This window comes from Antechinus flavipes, chromosome 5, assembly GCF_016432865.1.
Source record: "Antechinus flavipes isolate AdamAnt ecotype Samford, QLD, Australia chromosome 5, AdamAnt_v2, whole genome shotgun sequence".
NCBI lineage: Eukaryota > Metazoa > Chordata > Mammalia > Dasyuromorphia > Dasyuridae > Antechinus > Antechinus flavipes.
In genome coordinates, this window is record NC_067402.1 from 141238468 (window position 1) to 141252619 (window position 14152).

At 34.0% G+C, this 14152-nt stretch overlaps 1 protein-coding gene across 1 annotated transcript in view; it reads left to right on the forward strand.

Annotated features, from left to right (window-relative positions):
• Window positions 1–9131, forward strand: part of LAMB4 (laminin subunit beta 4) — a 125861-nt gene extending 116730 nt beyond the window's left edge. Inside the window, exons 33-34 of the mRNA XM_051962414.1 lie at window positions 2172–2325; window positions 7005–9131. Of these exons, the coding sequence (XP_051818374.1) occupies window positions 2172–2325; window positions 7005–7144 (294 nt within the window). The 3' untranslated portion in view covers window positions 7145–9131. The remainder of the gene's footprint in view (window positions 1–2171; window positions 2326–7004) is intronic.
• Window positions 9132–14152: the final 5021 nt, after the last annotated feature.

Consider the following 14152-nt stretch of genomic DNA (forward strand, 5'->3'; position numbering starts at 1 on the left):
CAACTTTAGCAAAGTTGCAGGATATAAAATAAACTCATACAAGTCATCAGCATTTCTGTATATTACTGGCAAAGCCCATTAGCAAGAGATAGAAAGAGAAATTGCATTTTAAATTATTGTAGACAAAATAAAATACTGAAGATCTACCTGCCAAGACAAACCCAAGAACTATACAAACACAATTACAAAATACTTCTTACACAAATAAAGTCAGATCTAAATAATTGGAAAATATCAATTGCTCATGGGTAGGCCAAGCTAATATAATAAAAATGACAATTCTGCCTAAATTGATCTATTTGTTCAGTGCCATACCAATCAAACTGCCAAAAAATAATTTAATAGAACTAGAAAAAATAGCAAAATTATGATAGCAAAATAGCAAAATTCAGTTGATAAATGGTCAAAGGATATGAACAATTTTCAGATGATGAAATTAAAATCTTTATAGTTATATGAAAAATGTTCTAAATAACTATTGATTAGAGAAATGCAAATTAAAACAATTCTGAGGTATCACCTCACACTCCTCAGATTGGCTAAGATGACAGGAAAAGAGCATGATAAATGTTGGAGAGGATGTGGAAAAACTGAGACACTAATGCATTGTTGGTGGAGTTGTGAAATGATCCAACCATTCTGGAGAGCAATTTAGAACTATGACCAAAGGGCTATAACCATTGACCCTGCAATGCCATTACTGGGTCTATATCTCAAGGAAATCTTAAAGGAGGGAAAAGGACCCACATGTGCAAAAATATTTATAGCAGCTCTTTTTGTGGTAGCAAAGAATTGGAAAATGAGTAGATGCCTATCAATTGGTGAATGACTGAACAAGTTGTGGTATATGAAGATAATGGAATATTATTTTCTATAGAAAAAATGAACAAGCTGGTTTTAAAAAGGTATAGAAAGATTTAAATGAACTGATGCTGAGCAAACAAGCAGAACCAGGAATACATTGTATATAATAACAGCAAAACTGTACGATGATCAACTTTGAAAAACTTAGTTTTTCTCAGTAGTTCAGTAATCCAAAGCAATCCCAATAGACTTTGGAAAGAAAATGCCATCTGCATCCAGAAAAAGAACTAAGGAGACTGAATGTAAAACAACACATGCTAAGTTCTCTTTTTTTTTTCTGTTTTTTTTTTTTCTCTCTCTCACGGTTTTTCCCTTTTGTTCTGATTTTTCTCTCCCAACATGATTCATAAAGTATGTGTATTAAAAAAATAAATAAATCTATTAGGAAAAAAAGACCCAGAAATAAGAGACAGAATACAGATAGAATTCCAGAAAGAGTATCAAGTCAAATTGATTTTAGGATCATTGTGTCATAGATTGAGAGTTTAGAGAAACCCTGGCATCATAGAGTTGAAGCCCCTTGCTTTCCAGATAAGAAAACTAAAGCTAAGAAGAGGGTAAGTGGCTTCTTCACTCAGTTAGTAAATATCTGAAGTGGGGTTAAACCTACATCATCCTGACTCCAAATCCAGCATGCTGCCTCTGATATTGTTTTATCCTTTATATATGGAATATGGACTATAAATTCCAAGAAATACCCATTCTGAAAGCAGATAAGTAGCTCAATGACACAATGGAAAGAGTACTGGACTTTGAGTCAGACAAAACAAAATTTAAATCTAGCTATGTCACATCTATGTTTATTTAATCTAGATCAGCCTTCGTTTCTTCATTATTGAAATGGGAGGTAATAATAGTAGTTATCTCCCAGAATTGTTATAAAGATCAAATGAAATAACACGTAACCTGGTTTGTTAAGTTTAAATTATTGTCTAAATGCTAGATGTTCATCATAAAACATTTTACACTCATTACCCTAATTTTTTCTTGCAAAAGACTTCTAAGGTAGGTAGTACAAATAAATTCATTTTACAAATGGGGAAAGTGAATCATAGTTAAGTGAATTGCCCCAGATATGTCAGGTATTAATTTTAAAGTTCCCACTATGTCTTCTGATTCCAAATGTAGAATTCTTTCCATTGTATCACAGATGATCTATGTGAGGATAGTTCAAATATCAAACATTAATTAGAATATTATTTCCTGTGTGTCTACTTTCAAATCATAGCAAAAGAATGATCAGCTACTGGTAGGTGGTTAATAAATACTAATGATGAAGATTGGTGATGGTCTTTGCTCTATTGTAGGATTTCATTGACCTAAAAAAACAATTTACAGTTCTTCAAAATAAGACAAATACTAAAGGATCCAAGAAGGGAGCACTCAGTAAAGTAAAGCAGCTAAAAGAAGAAGCAGAAAAATTGGCAGGAGAGACAGAGGAAAAAATGCAACGAATAAAAGGTATCTGTAGTCCATTTGTGTGTGTGTGTGTGTGTGTGTGTGTGTGTGTGTGTGTGTATGTTTATACATAACTTAGTTCTTTCTTTGACAAGAGACAAAGTATGAATAAAGTCATAATAAATCTCTGTAATACATGGAACATATTCTAGTGGAACATACCACTGATTCATTCAATAATCAGTTATGGAATTCCTCTTATCTACAAGGCATCCTGCCAGACACTGATGGAGATAAATGATGAATAAGACACAAACTCTGCCCTTAAGGAGTTTATAATCTACTGGGGAGATAAGATACTTATACAAATAACTATACTACAAAGTAAAACAGGATGCCAGCATGAGAGATATTAAAGTATTTTGAGAGTCAGTCTTCATGCCTTTGGACAGGCTGACCATCATGCTTAGAATATTTGTACTTGTACTATATAATAATAACAATAATAATAATAATAATAATAACATTCTGCATTATATTATATTTACTATGCATCATATTTACTATATGTATAACATAATATTGTATATATAATATATATCTATTATATATAATATATATTATCTAGTACATCATACTATGTTTATAATATATAATATTATACACTATATTATACTATATTTATGACATTATATACATGCTATATTATACTATATTTATAATGTATAATTTATGCTATATACTATTATATTTATTATATATGACATATTTATAATATATAATATACATGTTTTATTATGATATTAATACTATACAATAATATGTTTATGTCATATAACATATTATGAACATAATATGTGTATGTTATATATCAAGAATATAATATAGTAGTATAAATTATATCATTGTATATATACTATATCTGTTATGGTATAATATATTTATAATATATATGTACTATATTTATGATGTATAATATATGCTATATTATACTATATCCAAAATATATGTCTTGAAAATTTCTCTTCCTTCAGGACTCAATTCAGGTATCTTCTTTATGAAGTCTTCTCTGATTTTCCTCCCAGTTGCTAATTTCTCTCCAATTAAATTTCTCCAATAAATCACATTTGTTTTTATGTTTTATATGTACATTTATGTCTGTGGAGACTTGATTCATGACTAACTGATCTCCTCTACTCCTAATTCAGTTGATTAATTGAACTGATTTATTGTATTATTATTTGTCTACTGAGGCAATTGGAGTAAAATGACTTTCCCAGAGTCAGCTAGGCAGTATTAAGTGTCTGAGACCAGAATTGAACTCAGGTCCTCCTGACTTCAGGGCTGGTGCTCTATCCACTGCACCATCTAGCTGCCCCAAATCGATTTTTTTTAAGTGTCAAAGTTTAAGTGTTCTATCATCCTATATAAAGTGGAATTGTTGATATATGATATACACAAGGAGAAAAGAAAGACAGCCGAAACCTATAGTGTCAAAGGCAAGAGTTGCCTTGCTCACTAGCATTTTCTACATGTATGATTCATCCCAATGCCCTATAAGTTTATATTCTCTCTTGTTCAGTGATAGTCTGTGAATTTGTAGGAGAATATACCTCAAGTTTATAGGGAGAGTATTCTATACTTCTTGTTCTTAATGTGGCAACTTAGTAAATGCCTTTGCTTTGAGCTAAATGTGGCTGACCATTCAAATAAGTATTTTGGTAGGGGCATGTAGTTTATAGTTTGGAACCTATAATAGTAACCTCAACTTGAAGACTTATGAGTGTCATGTTGGAGTGATAGCCCAGAAAGGATACCATATCTTCATATGTGCATTATATCCTGCTATAGTTATAAGCTACTAGAAGGAAGGGATTATTTCATTTTTATCTTAGGGTCCCAGTACTAAGCATAGTGCCTGATATATAAATGCTTAAAAGTTATTGTTACCACTATATTATATAATAGAAACATTTGGTTTCTAAACAACAGTGTTGATATAATTAGAATTGCACATTAGGAAAGTTACTTTGACAACAGTAGAATGAATTGGATAAGGGAGAGACTGGGGAGAGACAGAGAGACCACTTAGGAGACAATTGAGATATTACAAACAAGGATACATTCCTGGATTTTGTTGGTGGCAGTGGGAATGGGAAAAAAAAGAGACACAATCAATAGAACTGGAAAATATGTTGGATTGGGAGTTGAGAGAAAAGAGGAATCAAACATTTTCCCAAAATGTTGAATATTGTTAAGGAGAGAGATGATCTTTATTAAGGATAGAGAATCATTCTTATAGAAGTGATAAGCAAAGCTTTGGATAATGGAGATTACCAAGGGAAAAAAGGTTAGAGAATGATGAAGAAGTAGAAAGAATAAGTAAAGAAACCCAACATTTGGAGTAGGAATAAGAAGAGAAACTAGTGAAGGAAACAAATAAATGTTGAGATAAGTAGGAGAAAAATCAGGGTGTTAAGGAAGGAACCAAGAACAAGAGTGTGGCCAAATACTAAATAACAGTCAAGGAGGATAAAGCCTGAGAAAGGGTCATCGATCATGACATTTAGTAGGACAGTAGTGACCTTCAAAAAACAATTTCAACAAAGTGAAAGGAATAATGAGTACAAATAATTCTTGCCACATGTTTGGCTTTGAAAGAAAGGAGGCAAAACAGACAATAGTTTGAGGAAGCAAAAGTACCCATCTAGAGGTCATACTCCCTGAAGTCATTATTTTTTATGTGAAAGCAAAAGTCTCATCCCAAGGTATTTATGAGGTTTTTACCGTTAGGGGGCTCAGAGTAAGATCCTCATCTAAGAACTTAGTTACCAAAGGATTAACATCAATCAGACTTTTCTTGGACATACCTTATACACAAACATCCAGAAAGCTATCAGTAATTAAGATTGGGGGAACAAGAAGTAAGAGTATACATTTAGCACTAAAAGGTACATTATAGGCTGCCAAGCCAAATTCTTTCACTTTGCAGATGAGGCTGAGAGCTTGAATGTCGTCCTTAGGGTCACATAGCAAGTAACTATCTAAAGTGGGATTCAAATCCATATTTACCTGATTGTCAAATACAGGACTCTATCCAGCTGCCATGTTGCCTCTCAAATAAAATGTTTCAAACTCTTCTCTTTAAGATTCTAAAGCTAATCCATCCCACTGTTTTTTTTTTCTTTTTCTCCCACTTAGAGCACTGAAGTGGTAGGTTGTATTACATTTACAATAGGATAGACCAACTTTGCACTCTACCTTATCAATAAGAGGTTTAAACCACATGTTCTTGACTCTGCCACTGCTTGCTAAAAAGAAATGCCTATATAATCCAAGTTGTTAAAAGACTGAAAGAAAGATCTCATATACATTAAAATATTCCTACCAGTACTTTTTGTTGTTGCAAAGAATAGGAGAGAGATACACAAATGGCCAAATCAACTGTACTTCATTGCTTCATAAGAAATGATGAATATCAAGTATTTAGACATATGCATAGACATAGACATAGACATAGACATAGACATAGACATGAGACATATGAACTGATACAGATTCAAGCAAGCAGAACTAGGAAAAACACACATGATGAATACAACAATATAAGTAGAAAGAAACAAAACAAAACTGAAAACTATGTAATTACTTTAACTAAATTTGACCCCATAGCAAAGATAAGAATATTAACCACCCTCCCTTTTTTTATTCAAAAGTGGGCATGTGAAACATTACATATATTATCAGACTTAGTAGATAATTATTCTGCTGAACTGCTTTCTCTTTTATATTCTTTGTTGCAAGGGATGGCTTATTGAATAGAAGGAAAGATACATTCATAAATGAAGATAATATAAAAACAAGAGATAAAAAAAATTTAATGTGAATTTTTAAAAAAGAGATTTCACAGAAGGGAAATTTGGAAGTGCTGGATTTGAAAGTGTAGAGCTGGGTATCCAGCAAGTACATGAATAAGAATCAACCAATAAATCTCAAAAGCTTAAGCCAAACATCTCTATTCTGCAGCAACTACCAAGCTTCTCAATCTAAATCTCACCCAAACACCCACTGGTATACTTTACTCTCTCCACCATAGTCATACCCTTTCCTCTAATGTATCCCCCTCTCTTAAGCTTCCAGGGATTCCAGTGGAGAGTAGAGAATAACTAGCAACAGGTCAATATTCTACTCATGTACTTCACTGTCTGGTTTGGGCGTAGAAGCACATGTGTCCCTTGCCTATGTCACACACACACACACACACACACACACACACACACACACAGAATATCAAAGGATTAAAATAATGAAGATCAAAGGCACAGCCAAAAATGATCAGAAATCCACTGAGTACAAAATAAATGTTGCCGTTTTTTAAATGAAATAAAAATAAAATTTAAAAAAATTTTTCATACTGTCCTAGCTACTCACTTAATCCATAGTCATCACCTGTGTTTACATTTCTAACAACCAAAAATGTATTAGATTTTAAATGATTAATGTGCCTATAGAGATTTTATTATCAAGGTCCAAAAAGCTCTAATGTCAACAAAACATTTGCTCTAATTTTCATGATATCCTTGACATTTTTAATAAAAGAAAGATTAGATTAAATGGCAAAAACAATTGTGTCATTAAGAAGTATGTAAATCTCCATCCCAGAAAAAAATGCAGGAACTGAGAGAAACTTAAAAAAAATAATAATAATAATTTCATTTTGTTGTGTTTTTTTTCCCTTTTAGATTTAGAAAAGAAGATCCAAATCTTGAATCAAGCTAAACAAGAGAAAGTCAATCAACTAAAGCAACTAGAAAATCATGTCCTAGCTATTAAAAATGAAATTACCACACAAGAAAATAAATATGCTACTTGCCACATCTAGGCCATTTTACAAGGTTAGAGTTACTTCCTTATATTCTGGCTGCTGATTAAAGCCCTCTCCTTAGAATTAAAGAGCCCTGAAAATCGGAATGGCTCTTAGAAGTCATTTGTCTAACTCCTTCCCAAAGCAGGAATTTGTATTTATAACAGCCACCACACATGGAGATCAGATAAGCAGGGTTGGGGCTGTCTCTGTAACATCAGTCTGTCTGGAGATTCCCCACTCTCTGTACTGCTGATTCTTGGTATTGAAGTAGGCCAAGGAATTAAAGCCAGAAAAATGTCACATTTTATGAAAATAGGAAAGGAAAAACAAAAGATTTTCAAGAAGCTTTTTCCTCTTGACATTTTTCCTTTCTGTTTGTTTAAAGGGGGAAGGTGGGGTAGAAATTAGGTACATAAAACAAGTATATTTAAATAAGCATGGAATTAGATTTATGCAATTTCTGTCAAATGAACTTTAATTTTTATTGAATTACTATATTCAGGATGGAAACAATTTCCCTATATAATTATCTAAAATGTAAGAGATTTTTGTTAATTTCTGTTTGAGCTTATTGTTCACATTTATTCTAACAAATGCAGGGCATCCAAATAAAATGTTTGTTTCTTAAACAGGATAACTTACTTTCACAATACCTTTTATTCACAATCATTCTATCAAGTAAAGAACTCTTATGTGATTCCCCAACTCTTCCCACACATACTTACAATTGTATAGGGTGGATATTAAGGAAGTTGATCTTATGCTTAGCTACTAATCAGAATGTGTTTACATATAGCATTGCTATAAATCTTGGCAATGATAAAATCATGTTTTTATTTTTAATTATGTTAATATCATTTAGTATAATAGATTGGATTGTCTTATTTCAAACACAATCTGTAGTTAAACATTTATTGTGGTTCAACTTATTAATGCAATTTAACTTAATTTACTTACACTGTCTGGAAAACATCACATTTCACTTACATTATTTGGAAAGTTAGCCTTCTGCTGAATTATACTTCATGGACCTGATCCATATTCTTGTATGAAAAACACTATGTACAAACATAAGCATATGGAAGATGGAGAACAGCTGGACTCTGTCTCTACTGAGAGTGGAGTTAGAGGGAATTGATTTAAATGCAACATGGTTAGATACAAAGAAGAAATTCCTTATAGTGAGTTTAGCTGATGGAAACAGGGAATCTATTTCCCTTGAGATCTTGAAGAATAAATTTGCAATATTTAAATTTCCTAGGGAAATTTCTTTGAATTTCTTTGAGAAGCTGTTGTAATAAAGCCTTACTATCAGCAATCAAAATTTCAGGCGCTTCAAACATCTGGAACCTAGCAATTAACCCGAAGTAAATAAAAGTGGTCTCTGAGTAGTTTGGAAAAGCATTGTCTCAAACTTTACTCTGCAGGAGAGACATGGAACTAACCTGCCAATATTCTTAGAACCATGAAATAAGTTAGGACTATCTATTTAAAAAGTGTGGTATCTGGCTTCCCTGGCAAGGTTCAATTTTTCTTGGATTGAAACTGCACATTTCAGCAGAGCATCCGGGAAGAGAGAACTGCTGCCCAAAACCAATGCACCAAGAGGTAATAACTGATAATGGGAGTTGACATAGAATAATATCAACTAACATTTTTGTAATGTCTTAAAGTTTGCAAAATCCTCTCTATTTGTTATCACTTTTGATTCCCACAATAATCCTGTGAAGAAGATGCTACAGGTTATTTTCATGTTCCCATTTTACAGATGAGGAAATTGAAGCTCAGAGAGGTGAATAGCTATTAAATGTCAGAAATGGGTATTAAATTCAGACCTTCATGACTGCAGGTTCACATCCCAATATCAACAATATTTGATTGCCACTCAAGAATCACTAGTAACTAGGCACCCACTAAAATCCAAAGGATAAATTAAGCCTTATTGTACTATTTAGTAGCCTCTGTATTATGCTATTATGTAATATAATAACTAACATTTACAATAAATATCCAGAAAAGTTTAAATTATTGTATTTCAGTAGTTTCTCTTTAATAAGAGAGGGAGATGTGAAAAGCATTTTAGAAAAGTTTCTATCAAAAATGGTTAAAATTGGTAGATATTCAGTGCATAGTTTTTGAAACTTCAATTATTTGGAAAAATCCATTTTTGAGGAAGACATAATTCTCTGACACCAGATAAATATTTCCTCTTATTGTTATTGAAATTCTAATCAATAAACAAAAAAGAAACCAAGGGGCCATGCACTCAGACACACGGCAACCAGGTGAGAAATAGGTAACATCTCCCCCTGCCCTGCCCAGGAGTTCACAGCAACTCTTCCCTTGTATCCAGGAAGGAAAAGAATACAAAGGTCAAAGAAGGGCTTAATTCTTTTTAGTTCAGTTCTAGCTCAATGCCTCCATAAACACTGACTCCTCTAGCTCTTCAGCCCAACCAGAAGATTCCTTATCACCATACAATATTAACCCCTCCATCACAGAAGGTCAAATGTAGACTCACCAAGCTTCCATGTTTTAGATTGGGACTAGTCTAGGAATATTGTCCACATTCTGTTATCAAGCACTAGGAGGAGCAAATCCAAGATGCTCTAGGTTCTCATTTGCCAGTCTCTCCCTTCCCCCTTGCACATTAATTCTGGTACCCAGAAAAAATTCAATTTATTGTCCTTATAAATCTTTAATGTGGGCATATAGATGTCACCATGGATAGTGCCAGGCCTAGAGTTAGGATTGTTGCTGTTCATCATACTTTCTTGGAGAGCATCAGTCCGTGATAACACACACCTAACATCTTAACTTGGGAGTGAATTGGATTTGAATGAAGCAGAGCTGTACAAAGTTAATAACCTCACTTCTCCTCCAGGGTCATTAGAGTCCAGTAACAAGACAAAAGTCAAGACTATTGACAATGGACCTGGAGTCAAGAAGCCTCATCTTCCTGCGTGCAAATCTGGTCTCATATATTTACTAGCTGGGCAAGTCACTTTACCCTTTTTGTCTCAGTTTGCCTCAGGATTCTCATCTATAAAATAAGGTGAACAACTAAATGGCAAACGAGTCCAGTATTTTTTGCCAAGATCATAGAGTCACACGTGACTGGAAACAACGGAACAACAAAAAATTTTAATGTGTGATAGATATTATCAGTTGGCATAATGCTCTAACAAGATAATATTCTTTGGGAATAATAAAAGTATGAGACTTAGCTTTATTGATTTCTAGAAATAATTGTCCTATTTTATTGTTAGGACATCATTTACATAATTTTGTTTCAGTGTTTTCTTTTTTATTAATAATTTTGGGCTCTCTAGACCTCATTCTAACCAATTATTATATTGTTAAATTTAAAAGAAGATTGTTAGTACTATGGGAAGAGTGCTGAGTTGGATGTCAGAAAGTATAGATTATAAATCTAACTTCTCCTACTTCTTACCTATGTAACCATGGGCAAATTATTTCATAGTTTGGACCCTCAATTTCCTCATTTGTAAAAGTCTCCTCCAGCTTTAGCATCATATAACAAAAGAGAGATAGCCATCTGAAATCTGTTACTGGTGTTTTGGGCCAGGCTTGTTTGAGACCAACCCAGGGGTTTGGGTTTGGCAGTAGTTGATGTTTGGGATCATAATGAAATGAGATACTTCTAAACCATATAACATTGAACAGAAGGAGTTTACTTAACAACTCATGAAAGAATATTAAGCAAGAATATAGCATCGATTCAGATGAATGAAGCTCCCCTTGTTTTAATAAGGAACTAACCTTAATAGAAACAGTTTGTGCCTGAAGTGATTTTATTTGTGAATTGAAAATCTTTATATACTCAAGTAAGCCTATGCAGCTTCCTCCAAACACAGCATATAGAACAAATGGAGACCATTCTCAAACATTTGCATTTGGAAAATGTATTTGGAAATTACAAAGAGCATTGGAGTCAGAGTTAAAATAACTAGCTTCAAATTTTCATTCCTCCACTAGTTTTCAATGTAACTTTAATTAAATTGCTTCAGATCTCTGAGTCTTATGGGTAAAATGCTGATAATATTTTCACTATATACTTCAAAGATTGTTGTAAAAGTCAATTGAGATAATATATAAAGTGCTTTTTAACTATAAAAATATAAATGATGGTAATGCCAATGGTGATATTGCTTATATTTTTCTGATATATATAATCAGTATATTTTAAAGTACAGTTTAGGAGGTAGGGTTTGTTCAGAGAACAAACTTTAGTGTAAAGGCTGACAAGACCTTTCAGGACTGATTTCCAACTTTGCCATCTACCTGATCCACCTAACTCTCACCTATGGCTCCAAGAAGTTGTAGCCACATCCCAGAAAACCATTTTGGCAGACAACCTAAGTCAGGGTAAGGGTAACCAAGAGATCTCAAACCTATTGATGAGTTGGGGTGCTGTCTACTCCAAGCATATAAAGACTTCCCCTGGTGGAATAGGTAAATGAAAATAACTTGTTCAAACGGCCATGAAGGCAGCTGAAGTAGGTGCTGTGGAATGCTCAGAGCTTAGTTGTACATCAAAGACACCAAGATCATCCACCATATCTCAAGCCATCATCAGTCATCTGGACTCTGTCCTGCCATTAGACTGTAAAAACCCCGGTACTTTGCAACTTTGTCCAATTCTGCCTCATTTAATTCCAATTTATGCACAAATCAAAAGACATCATCCATATCATCTTTATATCTCAAAGTCCTGTGAAGACAAAGCAGGTGTAGAGCTTTATTTTGAACCACTGGGAACTATAGTCACAACTTTGCACACAGGCAGCCCAAGCCATCAGGTCATCTTACTAGAAAGAGCAGTGGGATTTAGCAACCCCCTCTTGAACAGCCTTTTGCTCATCTCCTGGTGTGAGGAAGGGATAGAAAAGGTGGCCTAAAAATTGGCTGCTTACCCAACTCTGACCTGTTTACTGTGACAGGTGGGGATCCCACCCTGTGGTCAAAACCCATGTGAAAAAAGTACAAAAACTTTTGTAAAGATGATTCTACTCACTATTGGTACATGGAATGTGTGCACACTTACAGATATTACAAAATCTAGTAGACTTGAAAGATAACAGCTCTTATTGTGATAGAATTCAACAGATATCAAATGGCAGTCCTAAGTGAAACAAGACTGGCAAAAACTCACCAAAGCTTGGAGTGGCCACAGTGAAAGGGAGTACCATGAAGCTGGTACAGATTTTGCAATCAAAACTAATCTAGTCAGCAAGCTTATTTGTCTATCAAAAGGAGTGAATGACAGGCTTGTGACAATGTGATTGCCATTTGCAAGAAAATGCCATACCACTATCATCAATGCCTATGCTCCCACTATGATGAACTCTGATGAGGTCAAAGAAAAATGTTATGAAAAACTGGAGACCTTCATAAACAATGTGCCAATAGAAGACAAGCTTATAATTCTGGGTGACTTTAATACTCTGACTACCAGACATAGTAGGGTGTCCTTGGGAGGAATAGAGTTTGAAAAAGCAAAAGCAGTGGTCACTTACTATTGAAGATTTATGCATCTTGTAACCTACTCAACACTAACGGTCTTCTGTTTACCTAAACATAATAAAACATTATGAAATTGGCATTTAATAGACTATGTGATGGTAAGAAGACAAAGGATGTAAGAGTGATGAAGGCATTTTGTGTAACAGTGTGCTGGACCAACCATAGACTAATCCTCTCTCGACAGAAGACAATGTCAATATATTAGAGAGCCTCTCTGAACAGGAATATTCATTGCTAGTTTGGAGGAAAAGTTGAGCTAATACATGGTTGACAACAGTGGAGCAGAAAAGGAGTGGACAACCAAAATGATGGAGAAATTTAGAAGGTGCTAAATAAAAAACAAGAACTCTACAAAGTTTAACACCAGTATAGTTTGAAAATAAAGTACAAGTAAAGCTTAGAGGGATGTAGGATTCTTGGTTCAGTAAGAAAGGAGCTGAAATTCAGTTTTATGCTGATAATAACGTTCCAAAGATGTCTTATAAACTATTTATGGGTCAAAAATATATGGTGCATTTCAACTACTCAGTGCTGATAGAACCACATTGGTTAGTGATAAGAACATGAGATGAGAGATGGACTGAATACTTCCATAGTGTTCTCAGCAGACTGTCATCAATCAATTTTAAAGCCAATTACTTTTTCAGTTTCATGATGACAGGCTTGCCCAAGTTCTGGATAATGGACTATACTCTTGTGCTTTCCCACTCACCAGTTGAGTGAAACAGAGTTGTGTGTTTGTTCCCAGGCTTTTTAGCATGATATTTTCAGCTATATTGTCAGACACCTTCAATGATATCAGCTACCATGCTGTTGGTAAATTATTTAACTTGAAAAGGCTACAAGTCAAGATTGTAGTGGAAGGAGTATTGGTACATGATTTTTTTTGTTCACAATGGATTGGGTGCTCAAATATGACATAACAAAATATGGATCGATGCTAATTATGGTCTAACAATCAACATCAAGAAAACATAGGTACTTCACCAACCAACATCACATCATCCATATGTAGAACCATCAGTTACAGAAAATGGAAAAGTTTTGAATACTGTGGATAAGTTCACTTACCTCAGCAATACATTTTCTAGAGATGTCCATATTGACAATGAGCTTGATACATGCATTGCCAGAGCTAGCTCAGTCTTTGGGAAGCTCTGAAGGAAAGTATGGGAAAAGATCTTAGACCACCAAACTGGAGGTTTACAGAGCTGTTGTGCTGGCATCACTATTGTGAAACCTGGATATGCCAGCGCCATGCCAGTAAACTAAATGCTTCCATGTGAATTGTCTTAGGAAGATTCTGAAGATCATCTGGCAGGAAAGGTATCAGACACTGAGGATCTTTCTCAAACTAAACTGCCAAACATAGCATAAGTTCCAATGGGCTGACCATGCTGTTTGAATGCCAAATGTACATTATACAACTATTTTGAACAACTATTCTATGGAGAACTCACACAAAGCAAATACTCA